General features: G+C 46.7%; 1 protein-coding gene across 2 annotated transcripts in view; it reads right to left on the minus strand.

The window, feature by feature from the left end:
- Positions 1 to 22,388, minus strand: part of WRN (WRN RecQ like helicase) — a 257,949-nt gene that overhangs the window by 127,160 nt on the left and 108,401 nt on the right. For both annotated transcript variants that reach the window (XM_040325345.1, XM_040325344.1), the window contains exons 20-21: positions 13,250 to 13,431; positions 8,432 to 8,533 (exon numbers count right to left, since the gene is read on the minus strand). In XM_040325345.1, coding sequence (XP_040181279.1) covers positions 8,432 to 8,533; positions 13,250 to 13,431 — 284 coding nt within the window. The remainder of the gene's footprint in view (positions 1 to 8,431; positions 8,534 to 13,249; positions 13,432 to 22,388) is intronic.

Below are 22,388 nucleotides of genomic sequence, written 5' to 3' on the forward strand. Positions count from 1 at the left end.
GTCAGAGTTGATGGATGGAGCCAAATACAGGGCAAGAAAACCTGTTAGAGTCTGTAAAAGACTTGAGGCTGGAGCAGAGGTTCACCTTCCAGAAGGAAAACGACCCTAAACATACAGCGAGAGCTACAATGGAATGGTTTAGATCAAATATTCATGTGTTAGAATGGCCCATTCAAAGTCCAGACCGAAATCCAATTGAGAATCTGTGGCAAGACTTGAAAGTTGCTGTTCACAGAAGCTCTCCATCCAATCTGACAGAGATTGAGCTATTTTGCAAAGAAGAATGGGCAAAAAATTCACTCTCCAGATGTGCAAAGCTGGTAGAAACATACCCAAAAAGACTTGTAGCTATAATTGCAGCAAAAATGACCAATTACACTTACCAGTAACAGTGTTTCTGGGAAGTCTTCCAGGATGGCACCCCTAGAGAAGACTGGTCCCACCTGACAGGAAACACAATAAATAAAGAGGTTAAAAACCCCACCCCTCCCTGTGCTCCTCAGTTGTGAAAAGTATTGACCCACACCAGTGCACGAGAGTGAAGACACATCAAATGTTCATACATTAATAATAAACACAAAATAGGTGGGATATAGGCCTGCCGTCCTGGAAGACTTCTCAGAAACACCGTTACCGGTAAGGGTAATTGGTCACTTTCTCAAGTCGTCCTCCAGGACGGCACCCTGAAAGAAAAGCAGGTAGCTCTGGCCTACCTTAGGGAGGGACAACAGCTTGTAGGACATTTCTACCGAATGTCAGATCCTGAGGTGACAGCAGCTCCACCCTGTAATGCCTCAGGAACGTGTTCTGGCTTGCCCAGGTTGCTGCTCTGCAGATCTGCTCTACCAATGCTCTGGCCCTTTTTGCCCAAGAGGTCGCCAGAGACCGTGTAGAATGCGCCTGTTCTATGGCATGGTTTGTCTAATCATCTTGCTATGGTTGTTCTTGGTGCTCTCTTTTTTTTCCACAATAACTGACTAACAGATGATTGGACTTTCTAAATTCTTTTACTCTGTCTAAATAAAAGTAGCAGACCGTCTGACATCTAATAAATGAAAAGATCCTTCCTTATTCTTATACCGCGTACACACGACCATTTTTTGCGATGTAAAAAAATGTAATTTTTTTTTAATGTCATTAAAAACGATCGTGTGTGGGCTCCAGTTAAAAATGGGCATTAAAAATTTTGAACATGCTCTAAATTTTCGTGTTTTTAACGTTGTAAAAAATGGTCGTGTGTGGGCTTTAACGACATGAAAAAAACGAGCATGCTCAGAAGCAAGTTATGAGATGGGAGCGCTCGTTCTGGTAAAACTACCGTTCTTAATGGAAATGGCACATTCATCACGCTGTAACAGACTGAAAAGCGCGAATCGTCTCTCACTAAAGTTTTACCAACACAAAATCAGCAAAAGCAGCCCCAAGGGTGGCGCCATCCGAATGGTACTTCCCCTTTATAGTGCCGTTGTACGTCACCGCGCTTTGCTAGAGCATTTTTTTTTCAAGATCGTGTGTAGGCAAGGCCGGCTTAACAATAATCGGGTTGAAAAAAATGTTGTTTTTTCTAGACCATTAAAAACGGTCGTGTGTACGCGGCATAAGGGTTAACGCAAAAGGAAGGAAAGACAATCTCCTGTGACCTGTGAAATCCTGAGGCCACTTTAGGAAAGTACAGGGGATCCTGCCTGAGTATAACCCTGTCCTCAAATAATAGGAAAAAGGGCTCTTTTATTGACAGAGCCTGTAGATTGCCTACTCTCCTGGCTGTTTTAATGGCCAGAAGAAAGGCTGTCTTAGGAGAAAGCAACTTAAGTGTAACTTGAGCCAACAGCCCAAAAGGTGCCCTGGTTAGGGCCTCCAAGACTAGGGACAGGTCCCATGGTGGAAATTTACTCATTGGAACGGGGGACATCCTCTCCCTAGCTGTCAAAAAACTTTTAATCAAGGGCTCCAGAGCCAAACTCCTGTCCAAAAAGCTGGGCAGGGCTTCCATTTGGACCCTGAGGGTCTTGGTTGCCAGGCCTTGATACACACCCTTCTGGAGGAAGTCCATGATCGCAGGGATATCCTGTTGGAAGACCCCCTTTGTTTGACACCAACGAGAAAAGACCCCCCAGACCCTGGCATAAATGCATCTGGGAATCGGCTTCCTGCTCAGTAAAAGGGTCTTGATTACTTTCTCAGGAACACCCTTTCGATCACAGGCTCTCCCTCTCAAGAGCCAAGCCGTTGTCTTAAAAAAAAATAATAATAAAATACGGGCTTCCGGTGGTAAAGTAGACCCGAAGGAGAAGGCCCTGGGGTTCCAGGAGGCGCTGCCGGGGGGGGGGGGGGGGGGGGGTCTGGGGGCATTGACCAAATTTCCCAGGGTAGGAAACCAGGTCCTCCTGGGCCACCGGGGAGCGACCAATATCTGACTGCCATTGGATAGACTCAGTTTCTGCACTGTTCTCGGGTTCAGGGCTAAGGGGGGAAAGGAATAGGCCATGTCGAACTCCCAGTCTTGTGCCAACGCGTCCACCTCCTTCGGAACCCCTCATCTCTGGACAGAGAAAAGAACCTTCTAACCCTTCTGTTCCCTCTATGGGCAAAGAAGTCTATCTCTGACGTGCCGACACACAGGAGCGAATACCCCAGGATTTAATTCTCATTCCCCCTGGTGAATAGGCTGCCAACTGAGATAGTCCACTTTTACGTTGCAGACACCCCTTATATGTACTGCCAAATTAAGCTCATAAGTGTGTGAGGCCTGGTTCCTCCCTGGCAATTCAGGAAGGCCACCGTTGAGTTGTCGGAGAGGATCTGGATCGCTCTTCCCCTGATCCTTTCCTCGAATGCTTTTAGAGCTTCTCTGACATTCAGGAGTTCCCTGAAGTGACTTCTTTACCTCCCCTGGAATAGAAACCTGCCTGTCTAATGTTTCCATCCCAAGTGAAGAGCAGGAATTACTGAAGAGTTATGGAGTGGAGCTGGGCCCAAGGTACCACGGGAATGCAGGATGCTATTAATCCGAGAATCCTCATAATGCTCCTGTGGGAGGCCTCTCTGGTTTCTATGATGGACATAACTGCTCCCATCAGACTTTCTACCTTCTCTTCAGGTAGTACCAGCTTCTGTGCCACTGAATCCACCGGGAAATCCAGGTAGCCCTTGGGTTGTGATGGAACCAGCGAAGACTTCTCCTGGCTGATTGATCACCCCAGGGATTCTAAGGCGTGTATCACCTTGTCCAGGTCAGAGAGTAGGAGGTCCTGGGACTGTTTGCAGACCAATTGGTCATCCAGATAGGGGGATCAGTGCAATCCCCTGGAGATGGAAGTGAGAGATGACTTCTGCAAGAATCTTTGTAGACTCTTGGGCTGGCCCCCAGACTGAAGGGCAGGGTGCAGAACTGACAATGTTGGATGCCTTGGTCTGTGAAAAGCACAGAAGGATTTGACGCTCTTGAAAAATGGGGATGTGTAGGTATGCATCTTTTAGGTCTATAGTGACCATAAAGACCTCCTTCAAGAGATGATTCCTGAAGGTGTACACACTTTCCATAAGGAAAGTCTTCTTAGATTTATTATAAGGCGGTACTTCCTCGAGGGTTTTGGGACCACAAAATGTGAGAATAAAACCCCTGCCAGCACTGTTCTGCTGGAACCGGCAATATGACGACCTGATCTGCCAACTGCCTGACGCTCTTTAGGAGATCTACCACTTCTTGTCGGTCCCTGGGTAGATGGGTTAGAAGGAAATTTGGGAGGGGGTCTGGAGGTAAGCTCCAGCTTACAGCACTCTCTTATCCATTGCAGGATAAGGGGACTCTGCGTGACACTCTCCCACTGTGTGATGAACTGCGAGAGCCTCCCCTCTACCCTGGTGTCACTTAGAATCTTTTCCAGCAGGCTTTGGGACCCGAGACCTCCCTTTTGCTTGCCCTTGCTGATGCCCCATTTCTTGCCTTCCTTACAATTTCTGAAACGGTTATTAAACTGGGGGGCCTCGCAAAAAAAAAAAATCCTCATCATTTTTAGGCTTCATGGGAAACTTCTTCCCTTCCTCTGTAGATCTAGATAGGGCCTGGTCCAAAACAGTGCCAAAGAGTAGGGACCCTTCAAATGGCAAACCACACAAACATGTTTTTGACCCACAAGGCGCTCCTGGCAGAGTTTAGGAGGGCTGCAGATTTTGCAGCCGTACGCACAATTTCAACTGCTGCATCCGCCAGGTAACCTCCCGCCCTTCCAATCACCTCCAAGGAGTCCAAGACCTGCTACGTGATCCATTAACTTGGTCACCCACATGTCCGCGTTCCCTGCCACACAGGCTGATGCCAGGGCTGAACTCATGGTTGCTGCATTGGCCACCCAGGCCCAGCTCAGGAGGGTCTTGGACTGGCGGTCCATTTGGTCCCGGATATTGCCTGCATCCTCAAAAGGAGAGGTCAGATTGTTTGGACACCTGTGCTAGAGTCATCCAGTCTGGGTGTCTTAAAAATGTCTCCTCCTTTTTAAAGGGGCACCTGCGTTTCCAGGTCTTAAAATTTCAAGTTTCCTATCCGGCTCTTTTGACTCTCTCAAAATGATATCCATGAGGAACTGGTGGATTGGGAGAACCCTCGACTGCGGCATTGCCAGGACTCTATACATCCTGTCCTGGGTAGAAACCTGCTCTGCTGGCTCCTGTATATCTTCTGAGGAGTATACTGCCCCCCAGGAGATCCTCCATATCATCAGCCGAAAAGATGTGTCTGCCTGGCCTGGAGTCTTCTTCCTCCTCCTGGCTATCCTCTACATCCTCTCCCTCCTCAGGAAAATTCCAATCGGAGGCCTCTGCCTCCTCCTCAGAATCCTAAGAAGCAAGGGTTTTCGGGAGCTCAGGACACCTGCACCTGCTATCCCTGTTAGTGCATGAACTTTCCTGCGAGGACAAACCTTCTTTACTAGAGTGGGGCTTCTTTACTAGAGTTGTCTGGAAAGCTTTGAGGGTTGTCAACATCACCGTCTGTACGGAGAGAAAATCCTTCATGACCCGAGAGGTCTCTTTTTCAGACAACTTGTGGATACATTTGTAGCAGAATGGTTTGGTGTGGTCCTGCGACAATTTATCATTGCAATATCCACACCTCTTGGAACGGGAGGTGGTTTTAGATTTAGGTCTACTGGCGACTCCCTGGGCAACTGCCTCTATCTCTGCAAGAGATGTACCATAATTAGGTACAAGAAAAAAGAACCATCCGCCGTACCATGCAAGGGTAAGGGTTGGGGGGACCCCCCATTACCCCTGCCAGCTGGGTAGACTCACCCCCCGTGGTCTCCTCCATTGCTGTGGCCATTACACTCCTCCATAACACCAGTGTCCTGGCGAGAGTAGGATATAGATGTCTGGCCCCTGCCGATCTGGATTTCACTCCTGGAGGGAGCACCGCCACGCCATTCTGAGCGTTCCGCCGCCATTATCTGGAAGCCTTGCCGAAACCAGAAGTGTCCTGCTCAATTGGCTGTGACGTCACTTCCGGAGACCTGGAAGGAACAACGTTACTACTGCCGCTCAGAAAGATGCCGACCCACAGCATCCTGTACCCTGATCACCCCATCAGGTAAGGAAGGTTCTGGGAACCTCCACTGTGCCCAGGATTCTTCAGATCTCTTACAATACTGCTGCCACCCTAAGACAAAAACGGATTTGGGTCTAGGAAAAAATAAAAAATAAATTTGCTGTGGGGAAACACAATAAAAAAAACTGAGGAGCACAGGGAGGGATGGGGTTTTTAACCTCTTTATTGATTGTGTTTCCTGTCAGGTGGGACCAGTCCTCTCTCAGGGTGCCGTCCTGGAAGACGACTTGAGAAAGGTGGTTCTACAAAGTATTGACTCGGGGGGCTGAATACAAATGCACGCCACACTTTTCACATATTTGTAAAACGTTTTGAAAACCATTTATAATTTTCCTTCCACTTCACAATTATGTGCCACGTTGTGTTGGTCTATCACATAAAATCTCAATGAATAAAAACTTACGTTTTTGGTTGTAACATGACAGAATGTCAAAAATTTCAACGGGTATGAATACTTTTTCAAGGCACTGTATGTGGCATTCAGGAAATGGGTTTATTCTGCATGTGTTACTCTGTTTGTGATGGAATCGTGCTTGATCGTGAGCTCCCAGTACTGAGAGAAAGCTGTTGGTGACAACCCCAGGTCTCCTACTAATGAATGTGGCCCAGGAGAACCGGATCCCGATCACATGATCACTGTGATAGCCTGTGAATTGCTATGACAGTGATCATTTACTCTGTAGTCCAACCCTGTGCCGTTACTCATCTAAGATCTTCTTCAGCAAGGAAAAAAAAAGGGAGGGGGCGAGCACGACACTCCACATCAGGGAGAAAGCCTTGCATTACTGTGTGGTGTTACAGACAGAAGAACAGGAAGTGAGGATTTCTCCGAAGAAATAAGGACATTTAAAAGCAAAATCGAAGGATGAGGTAAGTGAAGGAGGACTGCACTAAGGTAAAGGAAGCCATTTAGGAATTTTTTTTTTTACCTTTACAACTTCTAAGTAAGGGAAAGCAAAAAACAAGAACAAAATGTGTACTAATGTTTCATGGCCCTACTAGGGGTATATCACTATTTTGGGCCAATTTGCTTTATAATAAAACAAAATCAGGAGTTATCCATCAACATTTACCAACAAACGAAGGTCCAATCTAGCCTGAAAAAATAAAAGGTATAATTCACCTTGATACACTAGTTGCGACATGTAGTTTTACTAACATGTGCCAAAAGTAGCAAAACTGTTTGTACATTAAAGAATATAGGTTACCCCAACAATTCATATTCCTGACATGTGTCTGTTATACCATATACTTGTGTAAAGTATCCTGTTCTCTTTGCATTGCCTCCTGTGTGGAATACCTGGTGTTCCTGCCAGTCCCCCTGATTTCCTATTTTAAATAACCACGTTAGGCATGGAGCACAGGCGTGGTCAGTTTTCTGGCTGCACTGGGAGAACAGCCTGATCTTGGAGGATCCACCATCACTTGGCCAAGCCCCCTATGCAGCTGAGAACAGAGATTATGTGATCCCTTATTAAAGAAAAAAATAATAATTATATATATATTTATTACACACACACACACACACACACACACACACACACAACACAGCATTTTTTCCCCCCAGAGAATAAGTGGAAGAACACCTTGCTGAACTGCATTGAATGGTGGTCTAAATTGCACAGTAGGAGGCTCTTAAAAGGGCAATAAATGCCAGGAGTGCGTTATATGCAGAGTACAGAATGCACCACTCACCTCACCCCCCACACAGACTTCACCCCCCCCCCCCAAAAAAAAATCTTCCTCAAATCCCACCTCCATTGCCAAGCTCTAGTACCTTCGGGCAGTGTAGGCAGCTCTGCCTCTCTCTCACGGGCAGGGAGATCATTGGTCAGCATCTGTCCACCCAGGGACAGCTGGGGATCACAGTGCAGCTTACCACGTGATTCCCCATCCCACACTGCACCTGCATCTCCAGCTGTCCTTGTAAACACAAATGGCTTCTATGTTAACAAGTGACAGAGGGCGAAAGCCAGAGGCGGTGAGGTTTGTCATGTTACTTGCTGCAAAAAAAAAAACCTGGGTTTGAGGGTCACATGAAATAGCTTGCAGGGCCGGATTCAGCCCACGGGCCTTGTGTTCGACAAATTTGCGTTACAAAGTCATTGGTATAGGTCTTATGCCGCGTACACACCATCACTTTATGTGATGAAAAAAAATGACGTTTTTAAAAACGTCACTTTAATTGACTGTGTGTGGGGGAAAATGTCGTTTTATGTCTTGTAAAAAACGACCAAAAAAAATTGAAGCATGCTTCAATTTTATGTGTCGTTTTTCAAAAGTGCACTTTTTACTTCACAGAAATTGACCGTGTGTAGCAAAAAACGTCGTTTTCTAAGACGTTTTTTCATCCGCGCATGCCCAGAAGCTACTTATGAAGCAAGCTTCAATGGTAAAACGTGGTGGAACGTAACCTCACTTTGCAAGAACATTGTGAGAAAAACGATGGTGTGTAGGCAACTTCGTCTTTCAAAATTGAAGTTTCAAAAACGTCATTTTTTACTTCACAGAAAGTGTCGTTTTTTTTTTCATCACATAAAGTGATGGTGTGTACGGGGCATTAGAATGGGGGAGGGAGCAGGTTTAAGCAAAGTATGTATTTGGACTGTAACGTTAAGGTTGGTTTTGACCACAGCAAATAGGGTTAAACTTGTGTGATCCATTACATTACCCTAATTACTATTAATAATTCAAATTAGATTAGCATGCATAATTTCAAATAGGTTCTCACAAAGCAAGTTCTCTGAAAAGCATTCTGAATATGCAGTATTCTCCTTTTAAACTTAATAGTATTTGAAGTATAAAATTTAAATCAGTATGTTATCATACTTGCGTCTGCAACTATTTGAAAGAAGATATTTTTCCATCTTTGCTAACATTTTCAGTTTGTACTCTCGAAAACTTTTATTTTGGATCTCACCCAGCATGTGCCTTGGAAGAAAAAAAATATAATTTAAAAAAGATACTCCAAATATAGCAGAAAACATACAGGGTAATTGCACAAGACAGTACAAAAAGTCAGCAATAGCATCAATTCATTAAATTATCTGCTAGCCCCAAAAAAATAGGAATACATTACTTTGAAGAAAAATAAATGTGTTTCAATGATCAAGAAATACTCCTCTTACTGAATCCAGGTTTTATATCCCTTTGGGACCAAGTGGACAGCTCAAAGCCCATTTCCAGGCAAATCTTTTGGTTGGACCAAAACCTTCCCGAGATAGACCACTATGGCCTATATGGGACACATATTTTTGCACAATGTCATTATTTTCACCCCTAATGAAGCCTTATAGGCAAACATGTTGGGTTCTTATGAGAGTGGGTATTTTTTCTATGGCTTTATTTTTTGAACAGTTTTCTTTGTGAGTTATTGGTCATTTCATTCAGAGGGAGTTGGACTTATATAAACATTTTTCCTGACAGCGAGGAGGATTATATTATCATTATTGTAATATTACTATTATTTTTAGACAAAAAAAAGCATTTAACCATTGCAATTGGGGGGGGGGGGGCTGGTGGGTGACTCTAGTTCAGCTTTAAAGGGGTTGTAAAGGAAAACATTTTTTCCCCCTAAAAAGCTTCCTTTACCTTAGTGCAATCCTCCTTCACTTGCCTCATCCTTCAATTTTGCTTTTAAATGTCCTTATTTCTTCTGAGAAATCCTCACTTCCTGTTCTTCTGTCTGTAACTCCACACAGTAATGCAAGGCTTTCTTCCTGGTGTGGAGAAAGCCTCTTGAGGGGGCGAGCAGGAGTGTCAGGACGCCCACTAACACACAGCTCCTTTCTCTATTTGCAAAGTAGAGAGTGTCCTGACTTGCCTGCTCGCCCCCTTCCCCCTCAAGAGGCTTTCTCCACACCAGGGAGAAAGCCTTGCATTACGGTGTGTAGTTACAGACAGAACAGGAAGTGAGCATTTCTCAGAAGAAATAAGGACATTTAAAAGCAAAATCCAAGGATGAGGTAAGTGAAGGAGGACTGCACTAAGGTAAAGGAAGCTATTTAGAGAAAAAAATAATTTCCTTTACAACCCCTTTAACTAGCATGAGGGTTTATTTACTGTGAAAAATATACTACAGCGCTAATTAAATAATCAATTCCACGTGCACCTAAATAAAAAAACAAATAATAAAGCTGCTATCTTGAGTGATACCAAATCCAAACAGTGAAACATATAAAATATAGATGCGCTAATATTAACTTAAAAGGTGATAAAACGTACAAAGAAAACTAATCAGGGAGAACACTTCATAAACTGTGAATTACTAATATGTCCTTAGGCCCCTTTCAGACTGAGGCAGGAGCTGCGGTGGCGGTATAACGCCGCTAAAAATAGCGGCGCTATACCGCCGGAATTGCCGCGGGTATCAGCCGCTAGCGGTGCGGTATTAACCCCCGCTAGCGGCCGATAAAGAGTTAATATCGCCCGCAATGCGCCTCTATAGAGGCGCATTGCGGGCGGTATTGCCGCGGTTCCCATTGTTTTCAATGGGAAGGAGCGGTGAAGGAGCGGTATACACGCCGCTCCTCTCACCGCTCCAAAGATGCTGCTGACAGGAGATTTTTTTGTCTCCCGCCAGCGCATCGCCTCAGTGTGAAAGCCCTCAGGCTTTCACATTGAGTCTGCAGTGCAGGAGTTTTTCAGGCGGGATAGCAGCGCTATTTTTAGCGCTTTACCGCCTGAAAAACTCCTCAATGTGAAAGGGGCCTTAATTAGTGCACAGTGATTAGCAGGATTCCATGCAGGGAAAAAATCACTCTCTTCAATCTGAATGCTAATCCAGCCCTCCACCGCTGTGATCAGATGATACAGGCACTCACAGACAGGGATTGCATGAAAGAAAAGAGAAAAAATCTCATTGCGCAATATTCGATGACAGATCAAAAAATGTAATCAGAGCATTGACATATGCACTCACGAATCCCCGCTTTCAGTAAAGCATGAAAACGCCACTCAGTATGTGGTTTCCTCAGCTCGATCCGATGCACTCGGATTCGATCGCAGGCTCCTCCCTACGCGTTACATCACAGGCATGCGACTTACTCATGAGTAAGTCGCGTGCCTGTGATGTAACGCGTAGGGAGGAGCCTGCGATCGAATCCGAGTGCATCGGATCGAGCTGAGGAAACAACATACTGAGTGGCGTTTTCATGCTTTACTGAAAGCGGGGATTCGTGAGTGCATATGTCAATGCTCTGATTACATTTTTTGATCTGTCATCGAATATTGCGCAATGAGATTTTTTCTCTTTTCTTTCATGCAATCCCTGTCTGTGAGTGCCTGTATCATCTGATCACAGCGGTGGAGGGCTGGATTAGCATTCAGATTGAAGAGAGTGATTTTTTCCCTGCATGGAATCCTGCTAATCACTGTGCACTAATTAAGGACATATTAGTAATTCACAGTTTATGGAGTGTTCTCCCTGATTAGTTTTCTTTGTACGTTTTATCACCTTTTAAGTTAATATTAGCGCATCTATATTTTATATGTTTCAGGGTTTATTTACTAAAGCTGGAGATTGCAAAATTAAGCTCACTGCATATAAACCAAGGTTTTATTGCCAAAGCTTAATTGAACAAGCTGAGGTTAAAAGCCGATTGGTTTCTATGCAGAAGTGAGCCTGATTTTGCACTCTCCAGCAGCACTGAAGTGCAGACAGGGTGACATGTGTTAGGCTGGGTCCACACTGCTGCGACACGACACTCGCCCAAATTTGGATCCGACTTTGCCCTGTGACTTGAAGTCAGAGACGCGTCAGACTTCAATGAACGGGGATTCGACTTGGATCCCCGCCAATACCAGGCACTGTGTTTGGTATGAATCTTGAGGGGGAACTCCACGCCAAATTTTAAATAAAAGACTGGCATGGTTTCCCCCTCCAAGAGCATACCAGGTCCTTTGTTCTGGTATGTTTTTTAAGGGGAACCCCCTAGGCCGGAAAAAAAAAGCGTGAGGGGTCCCCCCAAAATCTATACTAGACCCTTACCCGAGCAAGCAGCCCGGCCAGTCAGGAAGGGGGTGGGGACGAGCGAGCGCCCCCCTCCTGAAACGTACCAGGCCGCATGCCCTCAACATGGGCGGTGGCTGCTTTGGGGCGACCTGCGGCCCCCCAACACCAAAGCACCCTTTTCCCATGTTGAGGACAAGGGCCTCTTTCCGACAACCCTGGCTGTTGGTTGTCGGGGTCTGCGGGCGGGGGGCTTATAGAATCTGGGAGCCCCCTTTAATAAGGGGGCCCCCAAATCCCCACCCTATGTGAATGAGTATGAGGTACAAGTACATCGTACCCCTACCCATTCACCTGGGGGGGAAAAAGTGTCAATAAAAAAAACACAAGATTTTAAAGTAATTTATTAGGCAGCTCTGGGGATCTTCTTCCAATTTTGGGGATCTCTTCCGACTTCTCCGGTGCCTTCTGCCGAGCTCCTCCGCTATCTTCTGCCAGCTCTTTTATTAGCGTTGGCCCGGTCTTCTCCGTCGTCTTATTCCAATGTTGACACAATGCTCTCTCCCGCTGTAATGGGGTGCACAACGACTTGCATAGGCATGGGGCAATGTCACCCGGTGACCCCGCCCCTTATGAAGTCACAGCATTACAGCGGGAGAGAGTGTTGTGTCAACATCGGAAGAAGAGAAGAGGGAAGAAGATGACGGAGAAGACCGGGCCAACGCTAGTAAAAGAGCTGGATGAACATAGCGGAGGAGCCCAGCAGAAGGCACCAGAGAGCGGGAGAAGAACCGGAGAGCGGAGAAGTCGGACGAGACCCCCAAAGTCGGAAGAAAACCCCCGGAGCTGCCTAATAAATTACTTTAAAAACCTGTCTAGTTTTTTTTTTTTTACAACCCCCCCCCAGGTAAATGGGTAGGGGTACGATTCACTCATTCACATAGGGTGGGGGGCCGGGATCTGATTCCAATAAGCGCCCTGCCCGCAGACCCCGACAACCAACAGCCAGGGTTGTCAGGAAGAAGCCCTTATCCTCATTAACTTGGGGACAGGGTGCTTTGGGGTGGGGGGGCCGCAGGGTGCCCCCATGCCCCAAAGCACCCACCCCCCATGTTGAGGGCATGCGGCCTGGTACGGTTCAGGAGGGGGGCGCTCGTGCTTGGATAAGGGTCTGGTATGGATTTTGGGGCGTAGGGGTTCCCCTTAAAATCCATACCAGACCGAAGAATGCTCTTGGAGGGGGAAACCATGCGCTTTTTTTATTTAAAATTTGGTGTGGAGTTCCCCCTCAAGATCAGCAGAGCACAAGTCGCATGCCAAAGTCGGATCATGCAAGACTGCCTTCCCGACTTCAATGATATTCAATAGGCTGAAGTAGGATCAAAGTCCGACCAAAGTAGTACAGGGAGCATTTTCAAAGTCGGACTGGCTTTAATCGGACCAGTTAAGACGGCTCCCATAGGCAAACATTGATTTTCACACGTCATGCAACATGAGCTCCCAATGTCGGAGCATTTGTCGTACCAGTGTGAACCCAGCCTTAGCCTTCAAATCAATCCCTGTACTTTCTACATCCAACACCTAGGCTGTACATTTCGATGTCTGTCCAAGTCCATCGAACCCACCCCATCAGAATAATGATTTTTTTTCCCAGACAACATTTTTTCCTGACTACTGACTTAGCAGATCATATTTACCGGTTAAAATTCATATCTGTGGGAGCCCATAAAACATGACATCTGCTCGGCAGCCCATCTCTTCCAGCTCTTCCAATCTCCTGATAATAGGATTCCATTTCTTTAGGGGCTCCATAGTGGATAACTTGGCGAATGTCCGGCTTATTGATCCCCATACCAAAAGCAACAGTGGCAACAACACACTGACAGAAAATAATGGTCATCTTTTATTATACACTCCAAGGGACAAGATATCAAGTTTTTAACTTTAACTGTAACTAAATATACAGTATGAAAAAAATACTTAAAGCGGTATTAAACTCAAATGCAAACATTAGGATTTCAGCTTACCAATGCTGGCTGTTTTAATTTTCTAATATTTACAGAGGCTTCATTCTGTAGTAATTAGAGAGACACAATTACTTCCAAACACCCGAACTTGCCCAATCAGGACATTCTAAGCTCTGATTGGGCAAAGCTTTCTCCAATCAGGGCACAGTGAACAGCTAGTTGTTAAGGACCAGGCCGGGAAGCCAGCCGCGGCATCCTTAAAGGATCATTCATCAGCTGTCAACGGGCTTCCCCACCGACATCCGAATGGAAAAAAAGGGATTTTTAATACAGCTTACCTGTAAAATCCTTTTCTTGGAGTACATCACGGGACACAGAGCGGCATATTCATTACTAGTGGGTTATATGGAGTACCTTCAGGTGATGGACACTGGCAATCTCAAACAGGAAGTGCCCCTCCCTATATAACCCCCTCCCATAGGAGGAGTACCTCAGTTTTGTAGCAAGCAGTATGCCTCCCAAAAAGGTCCCCATAAGAGGGGTGGGAGCTCTGTGTCCCGTGATGTACTCCAAGAAAAGGATTTTACAGGTAAGCTGTATTAAAAATCCCTTTTTCTTTCTCGTACATCACGGGACACAGAGCGGCATATTCATTACTAGTGGGATGTCCCAAAGCAATGCTTACAATGAGGGGAGGGAGACATCTTCCCAAGACAAAAGGATTTAATTTAGAGATATACTCAAATCATAATAAATCCAACTTAGTTGAGAAAAATAAATTTAAATTTTAAATTTTACTCAAAAGGGAGCCCCCGGAATCCGAGGGTCTCAAACTGCAGCCCGCAGTACTGCCTGCCCAAAGGCTGCATCAGTATTCCTTCTTACGTCCAACTGGTAGAACCTTGTAAACGTGTGGACAGAAGACCAGGTTGCCGCCTTGCAAACTTGAGCCATAGAGATCTGGTGGTGTGCTGCCCAGGAGGCGCCCATGGCCTTAGTAGAATGAGCCTTTAATGATAACGGAGGAGGCAACCCCTTCAAGCCGTAGGCCTGAGTGATTAACTGCTTAATCCACCTCGAGATGGTGGATTTTGCAGTTGCCTGCCCCTTCTTGGGCCCATCCGGTAAAATGAACAACACATCTGTTTTCCGGATCTTCTCTGTAGCTTTAAGATAGGCCTTCATGGCCCTGACAATATCCAAGGTATGCAGCAACCCTTCCTTTCTGGAAGTAGGTTTAGGAAAGAAGGATGGTAATACCAAATCCTGGTTTAGATGAAAACTGGATATAACCTTTGGTAGAAAGGAAGGATGAGGGCGGAGAACGACCTTGTCCTTATGTAAAATAAGATATGGTTCCTTACAGGATAAGGCTGCCAGTTCCGATACTCTTCTGGCGGAAACTATGGCGACCAAAAATACTAACTTCCTTGTCAGTAAAACCAAAGGAATTTCAGCCAACGGCTCAAAAGGTTGTTTCTGTAAACTTGACAGAACAAGATTTAAATCCCACGGACAAAGCGGGGATTTAACTGGAGGATTAATACGTAAGACCCCTTGAATGAAGGTCTTAACCAGCGAGTGGGTGGCCAGCGGCCGCTGAAACCATACTGACAAAGCTGAAATCTGTCCTTTGATTGTGCTTAATGCCAGTCCTCTACCCACTCCTAGCTGGAGAAAACTTAATACTCTATCGATGGTAAACTTACGAGAAAGCCATAACTTGGACTCACACCAGCCTACATAGGCCTTCCAGACCCTGTAATAAATCACCCTAGAGACCGGTTTCCTGGCTCTGATTAGGGTAGAGATTACTTTCTGAGACAGACCTCTACCCCTGAGAATCAGGGATTCAGCTTCCAGGCCGTCAAATTTAGATGCCGTAAGGCAGGGTGGAGGATCGGACCTTGCGATAGCAGTACTGGCCGTAGAGGAAGAGTCCAAGGGTCTCCCACTACCATCCTTAGGATTAGTGAATACCATGCCCTTCTGGGCCATGCTGGAGCTACCAGGAAGACTGGTATGTGCTCCACCCTGATCCTGCGCAGCAGGCGGGGTAGTAACTGGAGCGGGGAAAATGCCTAAAGAAGTTTGAACTGATGCCAAGGGCAACTAACGCATCGGTTCCGCAGGCCCTGGGATCCCTTGTGCGGGACATGAACCTGTCTAGCTTCTTGTTCAGTCTTGATGCCATGATATCCACGTCCGGCACTCCCCATTTCTGGCGGAGTGTCTGAAAGACCTGTGGATGCAGAGACCACTCCCCCGGCAACAGAGTCTGGCGACTTAAGAAGTCCGCCTGTAGGTTGTCGACTCCAGGAATGAATATAGCCGATATGCAGGGCACATGGGCTTCTGCCCACAAGAAAATCAAGCTCACTTCTTTCTGAGCGGCTTGACTCTTGGTTCCCCCTTGGTGATTTATATATATGCCACCGCCGTGGCATTGTCCGATTGTATTTTCACCGGGAACCCTTGTAGTTTGGACGTCCAAGCCCTGAGGGCTAGTCGAGCAGCTCTGAGCTCCAAGATATTGATGGGCAACTGCTTCTCTGCCGCTGCCCAAGAGCCCTGGCGAGTGCAACCATCCAAAATTGCTCCCCAGCCCATCAGGCTGGCGTCTGTGGTTACTATCTTCCAGGTCACAGGACTGAAAGTCTTTCCCTTCAGGAGATTCTGAGGGTTTAACCACCAAGCTAGACTTTGCCGCACTCTTGGTGAGAGTGGCCAAGGAATTTCTAAGGCCTGAGGCCTCTTGCTCCAGGCTGACAGGATGGCTGCCTGCAGGATGCGAGTGTGGCTCTGAGCGTACGGAACCGCCTCGAATGTGGCCACCATCTTGCCTAGTAGCCGCATACATAGGCGAACGGTTGGCCTTCTCTTGCTTAGAACCATTTGTATTAGCTCTTTGATGGCCTTTAATAGGGGTAGAAACACCCTCTGTTGTTCTGTATCCAATCTCATGCCGAGACCCAGCTGCCTTGTGGGCAGGAATGCTGACTTGTCTCGATTTAGGACCCAGCCGAACCTCTCGAGGTACTGAACCGTGAGGGCCACTGCTCTTTCCAGGCCAGGAGACGAATGGTCTACGACCAAGAGGTCGTCCAGGTAAGCCAGGACCGTGACCCCCTGGATCCTTAGATTGGCTAGGATTGGGGCTAGGACCTTCGTGAATACCCGGGGGGCCGTAGCCAACCCGAAGGGGAGCGCCACAAATTGGAAATGACGCTGAGCCACCGAGAAGCATAGAAATACTTGATGTGGCTGAAAAATTGGCACATGAAGGTAAGCATCCTTTATGTCTATGGACGCCATGAAGTCGTCCTTCTGGAGCACGGCGACAGCTGACCGAATAGTTTCCATCCGGAATGAGCGGACCTTTAGATACGCATTTACTCCCTTTAAGTCCAAAATTGGCCTGACATCGCCGTTGGGCTTTGGGATGATAAACAGGTTGGAGTAGAACCCCAATCCCTGTTCCCGGACTGGTACTTCTACTATCACTTTCTGGCATAGCAGATGATTCAATGCCGCCATCAATGCGGCTCCTTTCACAGGGTCGCCTGGTACTCTTGACTCCTGGTAATGAGGAGGAGGGAATTTTAGAAATTCTAGCTTGTAGCCCGTGGTCACGGAAGACCGTACCCAGCAGTCGGGAATGGTGGCCTCCCAAACCTCTGCAAAGAGACGCAGCCTTCCCCCCACCATCGTGGGTGGTGGCGCCCCTTCATAGGGCCGACTTGGGGGCTGGCTTCGCAGGCTTGCAGTACCACTGCTTCTTGCCCCCAGTGGCTTGGCCCTGCGGCTTATTGTTAATGCCTGATCTTGCAGGAGGCCGTCGATACTGTTTGGTATTAGAGGGCCCCTGCCCCGGGGAGGGCTGGCGCCTAAATGCGGGCCCTCAGGCCTTCTTCTTGACTGGCAAGAGAGTGCTTTTGCCGCTTGATATAGTCTGAATATATCTATCCAAGTCTTCTCTGAAGAGACGTCCTCCATGGAAGGGAACCCTACCAGGAGTTTTTTGCACGGGGGCTCAGCCTCCCAATTCTTCAACCATAAGAGCCTTCTCATATGGATTAGAAATAAGGATAAACGTGACGCCTGCTGGATGGAGTCCTCGATAGCATCCACCGTAAAGCGTATAGCCCTGGGTATATCCAAAATTCCTCTGCCTGCTGGGCAGGGATAAGTTTAAGCATTTGCTTAGTCTTATCTGATAATGCTTGGGCCACTCCAATAGCAGCCACAGCGGGCTGAACTATCGCCCCTGCTGAAGTAAAGGAGGCCTTAAGTAATGTTTCCAAGCGTTTATCAACCGGATCCTTAAACACCTGCAAGTTTTCTACAGGACAAGCTAAAGATCTGTTCACACATGAGATGGCTGCGTCCACAGTAGGGACAGCCCATCTCTTTGAAAACTCTTCCTCTAAGAGTTACCTGTCTGGCTTAGCCCAGTCCTGAAAAATCAGGTCCTTTAACAAAGGATGTACCGGGAATACCAAATTGGCTTGGGGCGCTTTCAGGGAGCCCAATGAGGATACCGCGGAGGCCAGAGGCTGAGGCACAGGTATCTTAAAAGCCAACCGCACCATATCCGTTAGGGACTGAACCCACAGTCTTTCTTCTTGCCCCCAGTATGCAGCAACCCTTCAACTGCTTCTCTGCCTCCAGAGACTCAGACCTGGGAGACGGGGATCTAACCCGCTTCTTCCCTGCCAAAGATGCCGTAATTAGAGCGGCCATCCTCCTTTCCAATCCACCCAAGGTGGAGGCTAACATCTCTTCCGTTACATAGGAAGGAGCTGGTTGAGTAGGGCCAGCCATAGCACCTAGCAACCCTGATGGCTCACCTAGGACAACAACTTCCGGGCATTCCGGAGTAGTAGGGGCCACTAGATTTTGGATATCCTCAGAACCCGATGGAGAACCTTTTGGTTTTTTAACCGTTTTAGCGTTCTTAGCGCTACCTGCACCCTTAGGAGCCATAATATACAAATTCTGAGGCACTCCGCTAGTATACAACTGACTGTAATAGCTGGAGAAAATACACATATAATCAAATAAATGTGAAACAATAGGATAGGGTAATGTTAGAGGGACTCCAAACCTCCCATAACCTATAAAAAGGGAAAATCAATACTGAGCCCCAAGGGCTTCAACCAGAAAAAATATTTTTTTTTTTTTTTTTTTTTTTTTATCTGGTATTGACCCCCTAATGCTGGGCTAGGTGAGCACCCTAAGTGTTCAAAGGCGCTGCTTAGTACACAGGCTTGAATGCAAACTTTTAAGCCAGAGGCTCCTTAGTAAGGTGTACTTCCCACAACTGCCACCGGGTGTCACTGTGCCAGAAAGCTCTGTCAAACCTTCCTATGCTGTAGCCAGCATCGCTGCTCCGTGTCCCCTCACAGCCTTTACAGACTGAACAGCCCTCCAGGATTTATCCTCCCTGTGTGTAGGGGGGAGGAGCCGTCCGGCGTCAACCGCCCCCTCCCCGCGGCGTCGCCGCGCGCATGCGCGCAAGCGCGCGCACAGATAAGTAAAAGCGTGCGCACGCGCGCGTTAAACGCCGCTAGGGGAAGCAGGAAGCCATGTGGAGAGGAGACACCAGGACCCTAGACGCTGGAGCAGCAGACACAGGTAAAAGGGAAGCTTTAAACTGTCTCCCTAATGGTATGGTTCCTTGTCTGTGGAACACCCTGCCCAAAAAAAGGCCCTCCTTGTGACAGAAGCAGCAGCAGCCTACTAGCCCAGCCAGGGGAACCATACCTGGGTGTTTTGAGCCATCCCGTTTGAAAACTTTGTGGTTCTCCTTTGCCCATGCACAGAGGCATAAATAGGCTGCCCAAGAATCCCCTGTAGGAAGCCTACTGACAAACCAAGTTCCGTAGGCCCCCTGCTTACCTTTCCACGCCGCAGGGTATTGCTCTGCAAGAGGCCCAATCTTCACCCTTCACCGTGGGTATGGTCATAGACCTTCAGGGACTGGGGTCTTAAAAAGAACACCACAACCTGGACCTATACAGCACCACTGGCAACAGGTATTCTCTAGGTTAGAAACCAGACCTGGAACCCAGGGTCCAGCCCTCCAAGGAGAGGCATTATAGGCAAAACCCCATCCACGAATTGGGGCCCGGGTACCGCCCACTTTGGCTATGAAGCACCTTGGACGGATCCGGTCAGCTGGCCCTGGTCCCAAGGACTACTACAGGCACAGCCTCAACGTGCACCAACACCTAAGACACTGGCGAAAAAACTGAGGTACTCCTCCTATGGGAGGGGGTTATATAGGGAGGGGCACTTCCTGTTTGAGATTGCCAGTGTCCATCACCTGAAGGTACTCCATATAACCCACTAGTAATGAATATGCCGCTCTGTGTCCCGTGATGTACGAGAAAGAAAAAAACACATTGTAGGTAGTAGAAAAAGGTGATGTCATCAGGGGGACAAGCCCCTTACCCATTTAAGAACTGTCAAACGGCAGAGAAGGTATCCGGCAGTTAAACTTCGCCCTGGGCGGAGCATTTATTTTCAGTTCCGGTGGGCGTCGTGATTGACAATGGATCTACATCAGGGGACATTTTTTTTTCTTTTATAAAAATTTCCTATTTATTTTTGCCAATTTTTTGGGTGAATGGGTAATATTCATTTACATAGGGAGGTGGCTGGGATAGAGAGGCACTCTTTGTTAAAGGGGTCTTTTAAATTCCGATAAGCCCCTGCCCACAGTCCCCCACAACCACAGCCAGGGTTGTCGGGAAGAGGCCCTTGTCCCCCTTGGGGACAAGGTGCTTTGGGGTGGGGCAGAGCCTGGCATTGTTCGGTGGAAGAGGGGGTCCTCGCTCGTCCTCATCCCACCTCTTTTTTGACCTGCATGCGTGGATAAGGGTCTGGTATGGATTTATGGCAGTTTGTTTTGGTGGCCCATAAGTTGTGCTTTGTGAAGTAAAAGTACTTTTTCCTCCAGTGACTTCCATGGGGCAGATGTGGTTTTTGCATTCTCGGCAGAAGTCAGACAGAAAGAATTTGCAACTTAAGAAACACTAGAGACAAAGGTGCAGGAGTTAACACAATAAACTGAATAACTTCCATTTCCTCTGCCTTTAAAACTGCACAGTACACAGTGACAACATACAGAGAAACCCTGCCCTGGCTTATCAACAATGTTGGGCCTGCTAAGGGTCCAAGCTAGGCCTACCAGGGTAGGCATACCTCCTAAGGCAGGGGTAATGAATTTAAATTCACTGTGGTCCAATCAGCAACATTTTCTTCCAGTCGAGGTCCAAACATCATGTCGTTAAATGTGGCGCTTTTTTGCATGTGCCAAACCGCATGTTGCTGCCGCACTATTTTTGAAAAGACATCAAAGACGTCATTCTCCGTGTTTCTTGAGGGTAGTGCAGCCCATTAAAATGGGCCAACCTACCCACGACGTGTGCACCTAATGCACATGTACAGATCTAAATCCATTCTTACATCAGCATCCTCAGTCCCCAGTGCACATCACAGTCCTCTCTCTCTTGATGAGTGTCCTCAGGTCCTCCTTTAGATCATCCCCCTCCACAGTAATGTTCTCGCACTTCCTTGACACCAACCCCCCACTGCCAGTCCTGTCTTTTGACCATATTTACATTATCCCCCCACATTACTATCCTCAGCCCCCTTCACATTACTGTCCTCATTACCCCCACATTACATTTCTCAGCTCTCCCACATCACTGTCCTTAGTCTCCCCCAATTTAATGTCCGCATCCCCCTAACTGTAATATCCACATGTCCCCCCACTGTAATATCCACATCTCCCCCCACTGTAATATCCACATCTCCCCCCACTGTAATATCCACATCTTCCCCCACTGTAATGTCCACATCTCCAACTACCAGGGGGCGCCCACTACCTTTCTCCCAGCTAAAAAGGATTAAAAACTTTATATGAGGTTTAGGACACGATCGTTCATAACCTCCAATTGCAAGGGTAGCACAAAAAAGGAAAATTTGGGACTTTATATGAAGCATGCGATACACATGGATAGCAAGTATGTCTGACGAGTAGCTTATAATAGTATAACCGCTATATATCAAGGTAAACAAAGAATGATTTGTGTAAAAAAAAAATTGATTTATTCCATACATGTAATACATAAAAGCATCATAGCATAATAAATAGTAATACATAATAACAGACTAATTTGATCCATGTGAGTAAAAAGTAAAGAAATACATAATATTATCAGCATAATACAATATGAGTTTAGAAGATGTTCATGCAGTGTAACACGTAATTAGCATCCAATTGCTCAACGCGTTTCGTGGAATAGTTCCAGTCATCAGGAGCAGATGCATCTAAATCTAAAAATGGTAATAAATAATGGTAGTCATCAATGGGTCTGAGCATGGGAGAGGGGACACAAAGAAAATAAAGTAGTGGAAAGAAACCCACCCTTTTATGAATCAAGTTGGAGTCTGGGTAAGTAGTGACAAGGGCCGAAAGCAAGCCAGGGTACTTATCAGTCCTTGGAGTTGAGGTGGTATATCCTAAGGCATATGATGACAGACCATCAGGGAACAATTAATCAAGAAAAATGATGTCCCGTGAAAGAGGGGTTATATAACATCACCATAAATCTATGTAGATGGATAAATTAATATATATAATTGGACAAAGCACAGTGCAATGTACCAAGTAGGTATGTGAATTACGGACCAATAATGGTTCCAAACATTGGTAAATAGAGCAACAGAGTGTGCAAGATATGCCTACATGTAAATAGAAAATAAGGAGTTGCAAGAAGCAATACAATAGATCTGTAAAACAAGGAAGGCAAAAGAGACCAGAAGCAGACCCACAGCGTGAAAAGACAGAGAAGGGGAC

The sequence above is a fragment of the Rana temporaria genome, chromosome 1 (genome assembly GCF_905171775.1).
Source record: "Rana temporaria chromosome 1, aRanTem1.1, whole genome shotgun sequence".
NCBI lineage: Eukaryota > Metazoa > Chordata > Amphibia > Anura > Ranidae > Rana > Rana temporaria.